The 17,960-nt window shown below is 31.2% G+C and overlaps 1 protein-coding gene across 8 annotated transcripts in view; it reads left to right on the forward strand.

Annotated features, from left to right (window-relative positions):
- LOC139517781 (nuclear receptor-binding protein-like) overlaps positions 1-17,960 on the forward strand; it is a 34,000-nt gene that overhangs the window by 13,595 nt on the left and 2,445 nt on the right. The window contains exons 7-16 of one of the 8 annotated variants that reach the window (XM_071309208.1): positions 3,456-3,503; positions 9,734-9,814; positions 10,543-10,566; positions 11,207-11,290; positions 13,521-13,579; positions 14,296-14,400; positions 14,790-14,922; positions 15,915-16,014; positions 16,699-16,749; positions 17,264-17,564. In XM_071309208.1, the coding sequence (XP_071165309.1) occupies positions 3,456-3,503; positions 9,734-9,814; positions 10,543-10,566; positions 11,207-11,290; positions 13,521-13,579; positions 14,296-14,400; positions 14,790-14,922; positions 15,915-16,014; positions 16,699-16,749; positions 17,264-17,564 (986 nt within the window). The remainder of the gene's footprint in view (positions 1-3,455; positions 3,504-9,733; positions 9,815-10,542; positions 10,567-11,206; positions 11,291-13,520; positions 13,580-14,295; positions 14,401-14,789; positions 14,923-15,914; positions 16,015-16,698; positions 16,750-17,263; positions 17,565-17,960) is intronic. The other 7 variants (XM_071309244.1, XM_071309217.1, XM_071309227.1 and 4 more) reach the window with 7 other exon arrangements.

Genomic DNA, 17,960 nt, shown 5'->3' on the forward strand with positions numbered 1-17,960 from the left:
ATATTTATACATAAAAATTATTTGAAAAATGATGCTTGTTTTTTTACCCCAGAATTGTATGTGTTGTATGTCATGTTGAAAGGCAGCATGAAAAATCTTGGACGGCATTCTTATTGAAAAGAGACCAACAAATACTAGGTTAATTATTTTCATGATCTGAAATTTACAAGTCATATGAATCAACTTAGTTCACATACTTATTGTGTTGTGAACTTTAAAAATGACATGCAGAGTTATGTTATTTACTCAGAATTCAGGTTTCACTGAACACATAAATCCTTCACACTAAGTCTTTACACTTAATCCATTGGATGTGTACTGATTAATACTTTAGTCTGGCAAACCAAGATCTGTACAGTGACTTATAATTACTCTGACGAATATTACTTCAGACATACTATTTGTCAACTTGATTATTTAACAACCTCTCTGTATATGACTATCCTATATTACATGTAGTATCATTGAGCAAATCTGACAACTATTATATACATGTATATATAAGTAATTTGTTAGACACACTGTTCTTTGACAAAAAAAAACAGTGATCAAAATCATTTAACTAATGAACTATGAAATGAAGCTATATATTAGAACTTTAGGTCATATTCTTTCCTTTCTTTTTGTTCTTTTGATGTGAAAATCTATCAACTTTTGACAATTACTTTTTGGAACATGTCTCTGTAAAGTTTCTTCAGATTAACATGTTTTTTATATGTTATCTAGATTTATATTTTTTATGACTATTATTAATCATAATCTTTAAAAATTTTAGTCAAATTTAATTTTTCTAAAATTTTTATTCATATTTTTTATTTTAATTTTATCAAGGAGGTTATATGAAAAGGAGAGTGAACACTCTGCTTGATACAAAATAAGAATCCCCAGGATAGCAGTTCGATCAAAGAAAAATGATCAAATTATAAAGACACCGACATGTTTATCACCCACTTGACATGGCCCTCTGATGTACCGGGCTGTTATCGCTAGCAGTTTGGGCTATTAGATAAATCGCATATGTCACGTGATTGTTATTAGTGACTGGGTCATTAAGGTTCAGGTGTATTTTTGGTAACAATGCAGTGTAAAGGTGTTTATGATATGGAAAAAGATTTGACGCACAATTTCAAAATCAATCGTCTGTCTACGGTGAAAAAATATAAAGAAATGACAAAGTTATGAGGGCTTAAAGGAAAGTTTTTGTGCGATTTTAATCAACACTACATTGCTTTAAATAAAAATTTTCGCTTCACCTTTCAATTTCTGTTTATGAGTATTGGCAGGTAATAATTATGGAAAGTATAGGAATAAGCAAAGTACTTTAGTTACGGTGACCGGTAACAACCGGAAGGATTATTTGCAATTGCAACATAGAGAAATTTATCGGGAGCAACGTAAAAGTGACTTTCTGTTGATATTGACATTGACGCCAATGAGACGGATATTCGTTTTATTTCCATTGGTAATAAGTTTACTTGTAACATAAAATTTGAATTTTTAATTACTTAATAAAAAATATAAAAAAAATCTTTTTAACATGTCTATAATTATATACACATGGAAAAAAGTATTGCAACACCAAATTGAAATTCAAATTAAAAAACACTTTTAATTTTTTTGTTAAATAATTTGTTGAAATAGAACTAATTAAACATTATTCAAATATCACCTGAGTTTAATCAATAAATATCGACTCTATCAGTTCTTATCTGCACATGCAGGTACTATACTCGTAAACACTAAAACAGCTGTTTTTATCCTCATTGTTTTCAACACTTAAAATAACCAAGTTTATAAATTTATGTGATTGAGACCTTGTAATTGGTCATCCACAACTCATAACTGCAGCAAGATGGCAGATAATCAGCATGAGGGAAGCAGGTATGTCGCTGTGACAATTGCACGTATTGTTGGTCATCACCATTCCACTATAAGTCGTTTTGAGAATAAAAATCAGTCAAGAAACGATGTTACAGACCATCCGAGGTCAAGAAGACCCCCTATAACATCTGCTAGTGAAAATCAAGCATAATGAAGGTTGGTCAGAAGGAAACCCATTGCAAACAATACATTCCTAAAAAGAGAGTGATGACCATACAGGAGCCTTTAAACAAGAACTGTTCGAGATTGGCTCATCGCTACTGGTTATCGTGCGATAATACCATTTGGGGGACCTTTGCCTACGAATAGACACACAGATTCACATATCTAATATAGTGCAGAGTTCGGCAAAGTTAGAAATTGGCGTCATGGAGGAAGATCCATTGTTCCAATGGAATTCGGTTTATCTTCCTTGGCCCAATCGTAGTCCGAATTTGAACCATATCGAGCATATATGGTACACTATTGGGCGTAAAGTGCATGAAAGGACATCCTAGTTCAAACACGTCATGAAATAAACAATACCCTTCGTCAAGAATGGTTGCTGCTCCCTTAGCAACAAATTAGTCGACTTATGGCAGGAATCAGAAGACGTTAAGATGTGGTTATCTGTTTGAATGGAGGCTGCGCACAAAGTACTAATTCTTTGGCGTATAAGGATCAACCATGATATGAACAATCATCTAAAGATTAATTTTGAAATGTCTGACATTATAAAGTTCGACTACAGCAAAAGTTGTAAAATGTCTTTTTTTGTACCAAAAACACTTATTTTGTTATAAAAATTTTGGTTAGATTAAACTTTTTTTTTCATTAATTTTTTGTTCTTTTTAATGCCAATGTCATCATTAACTACGTTTCAATATTATTTTACAAATATTTTATCATATTCCATCCAAAATAAGAGACTGATTTTTCAAGTTTAAAAAATCAAGGTGTTGCAATACTTTTTTCCATGTGTATATATCCGGTAAGTTTATGACACCTCTGGTGTTTGCGTTCTTACTCGGGTATGTAATTAGGACAAAATCTCCCTCTGTGACAGAGTCGATCTCAACTAATTATCACCCACTTCCAGAAAAGTCGGTAATATTTTATGTGTAATTATCGTCTTTCGTCCTCTCTCCTTCTCATATAACCTCCTTGATTTTTATTAACAAAGTGTATTTAATTCTAGAGTAAGAACTTTTCAAGGAGCACTTCTTATGAGAGCTTCCTCGAAGTTGTCTAGTAGTTTATAAGCTGCTAGAGAATTTCTTTTCAATCAAATTCAAGCTAGCACTAAGTGATACACTGGAAAATTAAAATGCTTAACACTAGCTGGATATCTATTTCAGCATTTAATGTATGGCAAATTACTAATGCGTTATAACTCTGAAACACAAAAAATAAGAATAGTTTGAAAAATGAAATTTCTACACGAGGATTGTCACATTTAAATCGTTTTGCTTCTCATTTGGGATTTTTATTTGCAAAACATTTAATTTCTGAACAAGAGAAAACTTTCATGTTTTATTTTATTATTTGACCTATCTGTGTCATTGGTTTTTGCTTTACTTTTTCTTTCCCTGTAGAATATGGAGCCGTCTGTTATGTGACAGGAGAAATCAGGGAGACAAAAGGTTAATGCTGCTGTACTACTGTATTAGTGTGGTGGAAAACTAAAGCATGTTCTGGTGTTTGATAATAATAACCAGAATAAATCTATTTTTAAATTCATCTAGAATCAGCAGGTCCAAATTGAAAATAAAAGAATGCACCACCTCTTATTATGTGAAGCTCTCCATAACACAGTGCTAATAATGTTCTTTGCTGTTGTCTCTGTTGTTATTTTCATTTAAATTGAATTAATCGATTTTGAAAAATTTAATACACTGTGACGTCCAATATTTATGAAAGAATGTTTCAAATAGAAATTTTATAAATATTATCAATTTTTATGATGACATTGTTTTAATTTTATGATTAGACATTTGAACAAAATGATAAAATAAAACAGATAGGGAAAGATAATCCACCCCACTTTTACTTTGCTTTGTTTGTATTCTAAAAGTTTTAAAGCTTGTTTTCTTAGTTTTGTTGTGTGCTTACCCTTGCCATCTCCAATTTATAATACTGGAATTATTTAATGTTATATGTCAGCACATTTTATCTATAAGAAATTCTTTAATTTTAGTTTAGGAATAGGTCACAGTTTAAAATGCATCTTGATTGTTGTATTGTACTCCCAATTTGTGCACCATTTTTTACTTGTATCTGTAGATGCTAAAAATTATATGTAGGAATGAAACTTGGAAAAGGTTTATGTTATTTTGAAGACAGGTTAACTTTTGTAATGCTTATTGAACATGAAAATTCAATTGTTTTTTTTAAGATGTTTTCTGTATCCTGAAATGAAGTTGAAAAATAAGTGCTCCTAACCTTAATGGGCGGATTTGTTGTTACTCATCAATCATCTTTCAACTTTTCTTCTTTTTGTCAAAGTCTCTGAAATAATAGTGGTAATTATAGATTACCTGTATACTAATTCATTATCTTTACTTAATGAGGAAAGCATATAGCTAGTTATAAACAACTCAGTGGTTTCATCATAGCTTGCTTGCCTGGAGTGCAAGAGGTTGTGAGTTCAAAGACATGAAGAACATTAGTATTGCAACTTCTACTCTAAGCAATTGGTAATCTTAGACTATGTTGGTTGTTTTGTTTGAATCTCACACTATATTGGTTGCTACGTTTGATCCACAGACTATGTTGGTTGTTATGTTTATATACTCTCAAATTATGTTGGTTGTTTTGTTTATATACTCTCAAACTATGTTGGTTGTTTTGTTTATATACACTCAAATTATGTTGGTTGCTCTGTTATACTCTCAGACTATGTTGGTTGTTATGTTTATATACTCTCAAATTATGTTGGTTGTTTTGTTATACTCTCAGACTATGTTGGTTGTTTTGTTTATATACACTCAAATTATGTTGGTTGTTCTGTTATACTCTCAGACTATTTTGGTTCAACTTTTAGACTATGTTGGTAGTTCTATTTGACCATCAGACTATTTGTTTTTTAATTAGATCCTCAAACTATGTTGGTTGTCCTATTAGATCCTCAGACAATGTTGGTTGTTTTGTTTGACCCTCATACTATGTTGGTTGTCCTATTAGACCCTCAGACAATGTTGGTTGTTTTGTTTGACCCTCATACTATGTTGGTTGTCCTATTAGACCCTCAGACAATGTTGGTTGTTTTGTTTGACCCTCATACTATGTTGGTTGTTCTGATTGATACTCATTCTAATTTGGCTTGTTCTGTTGGACCCTCAGACTATGTTTGTTGTTCTAGTTGACCCTCAGATTATGTTTTAAGCTCTGGTTGAGTATCAGACTATGTTGGTTGTTCTGGTTAACCCTCAGGCTATGTTGGTTGTTCTGGTTGACTCTCATACTGTGTGGGTTGTTCTGTTTGAATCTCAGACTATGCTGGTTGTTCTGGTTGACACTCAGTCTATGTTGATTGTTCTGGTTGACTCATACTATGTGGGTTGTTCTGTTTGAATCTCAGACTATGCTGGTTGTTCTGGTTGACACTCAGTCTATGTTGATTGTTCTGGTTGACTGTCATACTATGTGGGTTGTTCTGTTTGAATCTCAGACTATGTTGGTTGTTCTGTTATACTCTCAGACTATGTTGGTAGTTCTGGTCGACTCTCAGACTATGTTGGTTGTTCTGTTATACTCTCAGACTATGTTGGTAGTTCTGGTCGACTCTCAGACTATGTTGGTTGTTCTGTTATACTCTCAGACTATGTTGGTAGTTCTGGTTGACTCTCAGACTATGTTGGTTGTTCTGTTATACTCTCAGACTATGTGGGTTGTTCTGGTTGACCCTCATACTATGTTGGTTGCATATTTTGACACTTAGACTATGTTTTAGTTATTCTAGTTGAATGTCAGACTATTTTAGTTATTGTGGTTGACTTCTAGACTATATTGGTTGTTCTGGTTGGCTCTCAGATTATGTTAGTTGTTCTGTTTGACCAGTAGACTATATTGGTAGTTCTGTTTTACCCTAAGACTATTTTGGTTGTTCTGGTTGACTCTCAGACTATGTTGGTTGTTCTGGTTGACTCTCAGACTATGTTGGTTGTTCTGATAGACTCTCAGACTATGTTAGATGTTCTGGTTGACTCTCAGACTATGCTGGTTGGTCTGGGTGATGCATACTATGTGGGTTGGTCTTGTTGACTCTCAGACTATGTTGGTAGTTCTGGTTGACTCTCAGAATATGTTGGTAGTTCTTGTTGACTCTCAGACTATGTTGGTAGTTCTGGTTGACTCTCAGACTATGTTGGTAGTTCTGGTTGACTCTCATCCTATGTTGGTAGTTCTGGTTGACTCTCAGACTATGTTGGTAGTTCTGGTTGACCCATTAGACTATGTTGGTAGTTTTGTATGACCCTCAGATTATGTTGGTTGTTCTGGTTGACTCTCAGACTATGTTGGATGTTCTGGTTGACTCTCAGACTATGTTGGTAGTTCTGGTCGACTCTCAGACTATGTTGGTAGTTCTGGTTGACTCTCAGACTATGTTGGTAGTTCTGGTTGACTCTCAGACTATGTTGGTAGTTCTGGTTGACCCATTAGACTATGTTGGTAGTTCGGTATGACCCTCAGACTATGTTGGATGTTCTGGTTGACTCTCAGACTATGCTGGTTGGTGTGGTTGATGCATACTATGTGGGTTGGTCTTGTTGAACCTCAAACTATGTTGGTTGTTCTGGTTGACTAAGACTATGTTTGTTGTGCTGTTTGACCATCAGACTATGGTGGCTGTTCTGGTTTACCCTCATACTTCGTTGTTTTTTCTGGTTGAATCTTATACTATGTTGGTTGATCTGGTTGACTTGCAGACTATATGTTGGTTGTTCTGATTGACTCAGACTATCTTGGTTGTTCTGGTTGACCCTCAGACTATGTTGGTTGGTCTGGTTAACCCTCAGCTTATGTTGGTTGTTCTGGTTGACTCAGAGTATGTTGGTTGTTCTGTTTTGACCTTCAGACTATGTTGCTTGTTCTGTTTTGACCTTCTGACTATGTTGGTTGTTTTGGTTTACTCTCAGATTATGTTTGTTGTTCTGTTATACACTCGGACTATGTTGGTTGTTCTGGTTGACTTTCAGACTTTGTTGTTGTTCTGCATGACCCTCAGACTATGTTGGTTGTCCTATTAGACCATCAGACTAAGTTGGTTGTTTTGGTTTACTCTCAAATTATGTTGGTAGTTCTGTTTCACCCTCAAATTATTTTCGTTATGTTGCTGTTGTAATAATTATCTCCAATGATCAATTATCTATCATTGAAATCTAGGATATCATATGTTCATAATCAATTATGTTTTCTATATTACTGTAAAAAAAAAGTTATATCATGTGGGTTACACCAAAATCAAGCTGAACAAATTTTTACCTCAATTGTTATTTGATAGTTGTATTAAAAATTATTAACCATCATGTTTAAATGAAATGGATAACAATTGTTTATACACTTGTGATTATTTACAAATATGGTTTACAGGATTTTATCTTAATTGCCCAACACTACATATGGTTGGTTTATATTAGAACTTGCACATAACAATTTCATGAACTAGTTAATGTATACTATAGCATGTATATTATTGTAATAGCTTTAGTTCTTTTGATTTCTTGAACTTTAAACTGCTAAAACTAATTTAACAGATTTAACAAAGAATGTCAGAAAAATATACTGCATGTATTCAAAGGAGTAGGGGCAATAAGGCCCATATTTGGCCCAAAAATTACTGCAAATTTAAAAGTTATCATACATAATCTTAAATTACTGAAAACTTTACTAAGGTATAAGGTACTAAAAAAAAAATTTAAAAATTTGACATCGAACAAGTTACCATGGCAACAAATCATGACCTTTATTTGCATATTTTGTGAAATTTCGTGATTTTAATTGTTTTTTCATAAAATTGTAAGTATATTTTAGATTGAAAAAGTATGTGCGCACCCAAGAAACAACTTTATATTTGGTGAGATTATGCCAATAGTTATAATAAAGCTTTTGTTAAATTATTTTGTAGTTTCTCAGCTGCGCAGGATGTTTCCACAATGGAAATAAAGATAGAAAACTGCATTAACTCTGTATTTTTCATCGTTTTTGTGAAAACAGTACATATTATAACGTAATTTTGACGTCATCTGACATCAGATAAAAATCTTTATGTTTTTCCTATATATTTCTTGACCCTATGCATTTCTAAACATTATGTGCCAATTTGAAATGGTTATCAAACATTTCATTTATTGGGCCAAAACTAGGCCTTAATGCCCCTACTCCTTTAAAAGTTGCATGAAATTAAAGGAACCAATACTTGACCTAAGAGTCAGACAGTAACATGGTCTTATGGTATATACTAAAACAAATGTTTTAAAAAATAACCAGATATCTGTTGCAGAAAACAAATACAAAATGACATTAATAAACAGAACCTTTGATATTATAGTTGTAAGTTTAAATTGTTGAATACATTATAGATACAAAACATGTACCGTATATATTATGAAGGTTAACAAGTTTTAACAAATAAAAACACAGATATATCCTAGCCAGTTGTGTGATTTAGAATACAAATTTATTTTTCAATTTCAAATTTCAAATATTAAAAAAAAAAAATAAGAGTCCATTCTTAATTTTATTTTGAATGAGGTATTTAACTTATTCGGGAAGAAGTATAATGGTTGGGTATTGGTAACACTTGTGCACACAATGACTTGCCCAGTGGCAGATCCAGAAGTTTTTAAAGTGGGGGCCCACAGATTGCCTAAGAGGAGACCACTAGTCATGCTTTAGTGATTCCCTATATTATCAACCAAATTTTTCAAACAAAAGGACAGGCCCCCCCTCCCCCTAAATCCGCCTCTGTTGCCACATTATTTTGCCCTTTGGATTTATGTTATGAAACTTTGCATGGTTATGCATCATTACTTGAAGGTGTGTAGTTTACCTGGAATTAAAAATTGAAAGTTGTGGTCAACAACTTAGTTCAACTTAATAAATTTCTGAGCATGATAAGTACTTTGAAAAATTCTTTCCAACCCGTAGGTGTTGGGTAATTGTCATGACTATTCACTATTGCTAAAAGGTGACACATGCACAAGCAGAAAACCATAAAATTTAAGCTAGGGTCAAAAGCATAGTTCAACTTTGACATTCCTGTGAAAATGTACAAAGCATTTTCCCACTCTCTAACTTTGAAACTCTCCTGAGTTTTGGGGGTGAACTAATGGGATTTAGAAAATTGTTGCCTGCCAAGAGCACAAGTTATGTTAATATCAAATAACACTAATAACTGCTTAGTAAAGTTCTAATTTTTCTCACAAATTAATTTTTTTACTCGATGCTAGGATCTCCTCCATCTACAAAAATTAAAAAAATGAGACTGGTGTAAAATAAGTTGGTCCATTGGTCCTTTCTTTTGGTGTCCTATTTTCAGATTTGAGTACATGGAGATATGTAATATATGTCAATGAGACAGTTACCCAACAACTTAAAAACTCGAAGAAAACACTATCTAGAAGCTATCAAAGGACTAGAGTTTTCGCAGTGAAATATATACATATATTTAATCTTTCAACCCTAGTGAGGAACATTTTCTGATAATAATAGGTTTTTTTAAGAACTTATAGTCTTGCTTTTTTATCATGATGTATAAAGATAGTATTTGTAATCATTGACATAAAGTCAAAATACTGGTTTGGACATATATGTAAATTTAATATTGTGTGTAAAGGTATATTTTAATATTTGCCTTATATATGTTTAACAGTTGCTCCAGATGCTATGCATCATGTAAAGACATACAGAAAAGATATAAAGAATATGCATTGCATTGCACCTGAATATGCAGGTTGGTAATATTTTTGTTTTTTTATACATGCATATTTGTCTAAATTTATTTGTTACATAAAACTAATGGTTTGTATGCTTGATTTTAATTAGTTTTGAAGTAATATAAGATGACTTATAAAGCATTATTATATCAACAGCTGTTTTATAATAAATGTACTGGATAAGCAAATACTTTAAAGTGGTTTATATTTGTGGAGTTTAAATTTCTGAAATTTTAGTGCTAATAAAGTAAATTCTATTCGTGGAGTTTAAATTTTTAAAGATTTTTATTTTTTGTGTATTTTTTTTTTTGTCTCTGATTCTATTCTCTAAAGATCAAATTTATGAGAGGAGATATTTAAGCAATTTCATATTGATCTGAAAATAAAAAAAAAAAGTAATCCATTTTAAAATATTCTAACTTTTCAGTAGGTTAAGTGCATCATGTTTTAAAAGCCATGTATCCTGGACGTTACTGTGATGCATTAAACAAGACCTATACTGTGGATTCATTTATTATTGTGGGTTCAAATTTTCGAGGATAAAGAAAACTTACACTTTTCATTGATATTAAATTTAGTGTTTTTGCTGAAGTTTGCATACACACCTATGAACAATTTGTTGTTCGTTGAACATTGAAATTCATGGATCCCATTTACCCATGAAATCCACGAAAACTGGTATCCAACAAATAATAATGAATCGACAGTATTGTATTAAGTATTTAAAGTTGTGTTTTGATTTTAGATATAACGTCAGCTGACCAGTCAGGTAAATTAGATAGTCAAGTAAAGCATCCAGGGTGTCAAGTGTATATTTGTTTTGTATCTGCAGTCCAAATTTCCATTTTATGTTGTACATTTGATATAGCAAATTATAAGAAATATTAATTAGAACATAAAATTGTGTTGAAACTACCAATAAACATCAATTTAGTCTTCTATTTTACTTGAAAACAGACATACAAAGGAAATGTAAGTGTTAATGCTGGTACATTTATAGTATTAACTTTGCCTTAATAGCAATGATTGGCATCTGTGTGATTTTTTATTTGATTGATTTATTTACTAGACAAAATAAAGGTCAACTTAGATATCGAAGATTTTCACTTTGGCCATTCAGGGATTAATATGTTCTTTATTTTAAAATGAAAGATTACTGTTTATGTTGTTTCTGTGAACAACAATGTAATAACTTGAGAACAAAATCAGTCCTTTTCAAATTTAATTATTTTGTGCAATAGCGTTCGATAAAAAAATGGAGGTTTAGTTTTAAAATTGACTATATATACTTTCTATTCAGGATTTGTGGACTAAGTTAATTGAAAAATATCACTTTATGTTGTTTCTGTACATTTAATCAAGAAAAGTTAAACTGATCCTTGTAAAATTTTAATATGTTGTTTCTAAAGACAAGAAGGAGGTCAAGGTTGAATTTTACAAATACCACTTATGCTGTCCAGGAGTTTTAGCTCTTGATTGCTTTTTCAATACATGTAAGTAAAACCTGGTTTGCTGTCTTATTGACAGCCTCCTGTTAAAAGTTTCAAAGACAATTTTTGGAATGAAGCTTTGTTATTGTTTATTACTTTTGCTTTTTTGGCCAGGTTGCATGAAGTGCAAAACTGGCTTGTAGTATGTAATTGTTGATACCTATTTTGTATTATAAAACTCATAAAGTTTTTCCAACAGGTCCCTACATTTGCAAACATATTTAAGTTGTAAAGTTAATCTGGACAGGGTAATTTTCAACAAAATCTTTTTAAAACAAGAATGTGTCCATAGTACACGGATGCCCCACTCACACTATCATTTTCCATGTTCAGTGGACGGTGAAATTGGGGTCAAAACTTCAATTTGGCATTTAAATTAAAAAGATCATATCATAGGGAACATGTGTACTAAGTTTCAAGTTGATTGGACTTTAACTTCATCAAAAACTACCTTGACCAAAAACTTTACTCTGAACTTCGCACTATCATTTTCCATGTTCAGTGGACGGTGAAATTGGGGTCAAAACTTCAATTTGGCATTTAAATTAAAAAGATCATATCATAGGGAACATGTGTACTAAGTTTAAAGTTGATTGGACTTCAACTTCATCAAAAACTACCTTGACCAAAAATTTTAAGCTGAAGTGGGATGAACGGACAGACAAACGGACGGACGAACAGATGGACGAACTGACGTACAGACTAGAAAACATAATGCCCCTCTACTATCGTAGGTGGGGCATTACTATTGTAGGTGGGGCATAAAAATCGAATTTTGTGTAATTTATTCATCCTTCAGTTTTCAACAAAAGATTAACTAAATAGAATTTAATATGTACTGAAGTTATGAATCTGCTAATATTACAGAATTGTTAAGATTTTCTTGATATTTCCAGACTTGTCAACTGTTTCCAGAATTTTTTCCAAAAGATTGGACCAGTTTTATGTAATCAATTCCTCCTTCAAATTGTTCTTTTTACATATATTGTGGATTCATTTATATGGTGGTAACAAATTTTCATGGATTGTGAAAAATTATATTTTAGTGAATAGTTTTTTTCATGGTTCTGATAAACTTTGTGTATAATCCTACAGGTATACGTGGCACTTGGTTTAACATCTAAATTTCATGGTACAAATGTATATCTATTCGTAGAATTCCATGGAAATTGGTATCCAAGAATATTAATGAATCCACAGTAATTCTGTATACAAGTAAATAAATCCTGTGTTTATTGTTAAAGAAACATTCAATGCAACCTGGCAATTTGAGTTTTTTAAACATTTTTGATTGTTCATGTTGACAAGTTTTTATAAACAGACTGTTCGCCAATACGTCGTATATATGGGTCCAAATAAAATTAATGATCTTCACCTTGTATATATGGAAATGGATATAAATGCACTGTGCACATACTAGTATACAATTAATAATTCTAAAACTTATGGAGTTAGAACCACATATGATAGACTGTAGAGTAGTTTTTTCTGCTGTATATGAATATGCATTTCGATGTATCACATATCTGTTAATGAATAGACAACTTTCGAGTTCGATGCATTTCCGTCAAAAACTTTGGTTTTAGTGAACATCACTTGTGCGTTTAGGGGCCTCATCACTTCCATTCCCATGTTGAGGGTGTGGTTGGAATACTATAATGCTATATTGCAGAAATCATTCGGCAAATTGAATTCTAATAATTGACAATCAACACTTGTATCATTAGGGAATTGTGATTAAGTACCTACATAATAAACATAATTGCTAGTTTATCCTGCGCAATGACGATCACTAAGACGCTTGATGACGTTAATAGTGCAGGGATACAGGCGATCCCCTCTATCTGGTAAATGACATCATAAAGGCGCACATAATTGAAGAGTTTTTTTCGGTGACAGATGAACTCAAAAGTAGTCTATTGAAATATTATAATGGCCCTGAAGGATAGAAAATAACTATCAGATTAATGTACAGTGTGACTTGGTAGCAGAAAACACAATTTTAATCTAAATTCATTGTAAGGTAAGTAATGAGAGTTTAAAACAAAGTTTCATCTTAATCCAGAATTTGTTTATGGAATGGTAAGTGATGTTAAATGTAAGAAAATAACATATAATGCATCACTTCTTTTAATCATAACAAAAACAATTATCAAGAAATAATACTTTGCATGAATTGAATCAAAACTAATGGCTGAAAGTAACTGATGTTATTGCTGTTTTTGTTTTTCAGATCCTGGTGCCTTTGGACCTCCTATTGATATATATTCTTTTGGAATTTGTGCATTAGAGGTGAGTGTAACAAATACAATTATGGAAAGAGAATTGTTCTTGACCAGTAATATTTCACAACTACACCAGTTGTGTTCACAGTATTAGTGTACAGCTTGGTTCAGTCTGTTAGAGGGATTTTTTTTCTGGTGAAAACTATATCTTGAATATGATGTAAAGTGGCTTTATTTCTGGTAAATTGGCATATAAAAGGAGTCGTGTGTTGACATGATTTTTTTACATATGGTCGAGGAATTAATTTAATCTGGAATAATTTCGAGTTCTGGAAAATTGCTAAGAAAGGTATGAACTGCTATTTCAGTAAAAAGTAACTAACTCCCTTTAGCCATGTATGCATGGATAACTCTCCAAAATTGGGAAAGTTTTCATCATACATTTCTTATCAATTTTACTCTTTATTTTTTTATTGAACAACAAATTGCACTTTCTGCTGTTAACAATGTACCTCACTAGTCCAGTATTCCAGTGAATTTTCAGAATTCAAAATTACTCCAGATTCAAATAATTCCTTGTTATTATGATGTGAACTGTAAAATACATGTGTATATGCCAAATAAGGGTTCAGACAGAAATTTTGCTGTTTACTGAAATTTTCATATTACGTATTTTACCATGAACATGATGAAGTTGTTCAAAATTAATAAAATTTTGTAGATATATGAAGGAGTTGATTTATGTCATTGTATATGATTGCTGTCATTCCTGATTGTTTACAGATTGCAGCACTTGGTTTTCAAGGAAATGGTGGTGAATCAAGTGTACATGTTACAGAAGAAAATATTAAAAGAACTTTAGAATCCTTAGAAAATCCATTACAAAGAGTAAGTTGAATAGAACGATAAGCAAATGAACAACAATCAATCAATGATTAAAACACAAAAAAAAAAACGTTACTAGCTATTGTTATACATTTTGTTTACATTGAATTGTTTCAAAGATTTTATCTCTTTTTTTTTAATGAAAGAAACAATTTTAAAAAGAAAATTGCTTAACACATAATTATTAATTGATTATAAATTTTAAGTTTTTGCATATAAACATGGTAAAATAAAAGCTGATTTCCAATATACAAAGTTCTTTGAATTGTTTTTCTACTGCTTATTTCCAAAAGTTCCTATTGTGACTCACAGCAGATATTTAACATTGTTAATAAATCTGCTATTATTTATATACATAACATAGTATTTATATATTAACAATTTTTTTTTAGGATTTTATATCCCAATGTATTATAAAAGATCCAGCAGACAGACCAAATGCTAGGGAGCTGTTATTCCATGCCATATTGTTCGAAGTACATTCGTTGAGGCTCCTTGCTGCTCACACATTTGTCAAAAGTCTTTGTAAGTTTGTAGATGTGTAATTATTACTATAATCCTCTAAGGTCATTATCCATGATCACACTCAAATGAACTGGTAATTGTTGGTTTTCTTTTAAATGTCTGTCTCTAAAACATATTTTTACTTTCCATTAGTTTCAGATCTTCCAAAAAATATTTGAGCCAGCCAGACAGCTTTTTTCCTACCCCAATTTCAATCCAATAAGACCAAGTAACATGAGGCAATCATTTGGTCAGTAGTTAACCTAGAACCATATTTAACTTCAGACTTGATATGAATATGATGTTCTGATGTAGACTATCATTGACAGTGGATCATACTAGTAAACAACATCAGCATACTAATATCTACCTTACACTCTTTATTAATTCAAAATCATGCTGTCTCAACCTTTACTTTTGTTTTAAAAAAAACGCATTCTCCTCATACAGGATGTTACTTTCACAACGGTAAAATACAGATTAAAAACTGATATTTAAAATCTATGTACATTAACAAAGAATAATTGAGGCTAAGTAGCTCCTTCAAGAAAATACTAAAATAAACTTAAAGAGTATCATTGATATTTTTTATGTATTAAACAAATTGGGTTTATAATTCAATCTCACATCTATAGTGTACTAGTTCAAACTATTTTTTCACGTAAAACATTTGTATACCATCTGTTTAAATACATCATTAAACAATATTTTGATACAAATTCTGATAGACTGATCATTTTTTTCTAAGTTTAAGTCAAATAGTATAATTTTATGAATTAGGAAATAACCAATACATGAAGCATTGTAGTACAGTAACTAAAATAGAACTTTGTACCTGTAATAAAATGTGACATTAATATGTTTTGGAATGCAGATAAATTATAAGTTTATGTATATTTATCTGATAACTGCTTTATAAATTTTAGCTCTTTTATCATAGAACTAAAATATGAAAAAATATTATTATTACATTAAATAAGAAAATTTACTCATGCATATTCAATTTATTTCAGCAATTCTTCCTGAAAATTTAACAGATGAAGCCTTTATTAAAAGGATAGATCCCAATACTGTATTTGCTGAAATCAGGTGTAAAGAACCAGTGCAATGGAAGTAAGTCGAGGAGGAGTGTAGAAATGTGGAAAACGATGAACCATACTGTCAAATTCATGTTAACTGATTTGACTCTAGTTCTTATATGTGATTTATAACATACTAAAACATATACTTGTGTATCCAAATTACAAAAAGTCACAATACAAACAATTAACAATGCATTAACTCGATAAAAGGTGTCATCATTTCATGTGTATTTTAGACTAGAACAATCTAATTTACCATTCAGAGAGTGCTGACAATCATATAATCCAATTTAAACATAAATAGAAATAGACAGTGAGCATGTGCTATTGTATTTGTCTTGGTCTGTTTGATTTTTTATTATCGGTTAAAAGATTTAATCATTGTTTTGGGGTAAAGATTACATAAAATGCAATCAAAACCATATGTAACTGACTTGATATCTAAATCTTCCAAGGCTGATCACTACTTTTTTTATACACAAAATATAGAGCATAGATCCTGATATTCTATACATCCTATCCATGAACATTTACAGAAATTTATCAATGGAATATATGCTCAGATATTCAAGTCTTAAAAACAATGTTACACCTTCAAATTTCATAACTTTTGCAAGGTGAAGGAATCTAATATTTGTTCTACAAAATGTAAATGAGTCATTGTTATAAATTGTAGTTATCTCCCATTGTTCAAGAAACAATATTTTTTTTGTAGACGATCACAAGTGCCAAATTTAGAACTAGAAAAGTTTTTGGAAGATGTTAGGTGAGTAATTTGATTTCAGTGCATGTTTTCCATTACATAAATTCAGTTATATTGTTGTAAATAATGCCATATTATATTTATATATTAAAAAAAGATATGGTTACAACTAAGGGCAAATTGCAAATAAGATACATGTATTAGCAAACAATATATTGTAGAAATAAAAATGGTATTTCATTGTGTGTATGTAATGAGTGAGAGCAATGATATTTGTGAAATTCTGTGGAATATCTATAAACCTATCAATTGATTACAAGGAAAGAAGAAAAATATATTGGATGAGGGTAAACTGGACCATATTAACTATAGTAAGGTTCTTTTTTAACTTGAAATTTTGTATGACCTTAAGTGGCACATTTAAGTACCTTAAGTATGACCTTAAGTGTTACATTTAAACAAAAATGAATTATCAACATTAAAAAAAAAAAAAAAAGGAATTATCAGCATTTTGATTCATAGCATGTTATAATAATTTGATGACTTATTAATTTTAATTTTTTTTTATTTCATGAAGAAATGGAATTTATCCCTTGACGGCATTTACTATGCAAGATCCACCAACTAAAACACGTCCTGTAACTCCTGAGGTGGACAATCCACAAAAGTCAGAAGATCAAAATTCATTAGATGTAGAAAATCGTTTGGTGACATCTTCATTGTGTAATGTCAGGAAGGGCGATTCCTCTAAATATCACATAACACTCAATTTAAAGATGGACGATAAAATGAATAGAAATTTAACAGCAGATTTTTCAAAAGATGACAATGCAGAAAAACTTGCACAAGAATTAGTTCACTATGGTTTCATTAACAAGGTTGGTATAATTAACTTATAAATGATAATTATTTATACTGAGAAGTCATACAAAATACAGATTTATATGTTGTAACATAGGTACAAAGAAAAAGGGGATATTGACCAGGGTGTTTACTTTCATGCTTTTATTCTCTCTAGACTTTTTTTACTGAAGACATTTAAACCAATCAAGGTATCCCTAGAGGAATCAAGTGCAGTGATAATGGTTATCACACATGGCCAAGATTACTTCATACTCATACTTGTCAACTTGAAGTTGGTCGAAGTTACATAAACAAAAAGTTGAACACCTTTAAATTTTTTTTATTTTTTTTTAAATACTTCTATATCAATAGTCCATTTGCCAATTCTGTTTGTAACATTTTAACACAAATTGCTTCCCTTTGTCAATCAT

Source organism: Mytilus edulis, chromosome 1, assembly GCF_963676685.1.
Source record: "Mytilus edulis chromosome 1, xbMytEdul2.2, whole genome shotgun sequence".
Lineage (NCBI taxonomy): Eukaryota > Metazoa > Mollusca > Bivalvia > Mytilida > Mytilidae > Mytilus > Mytilus edulis.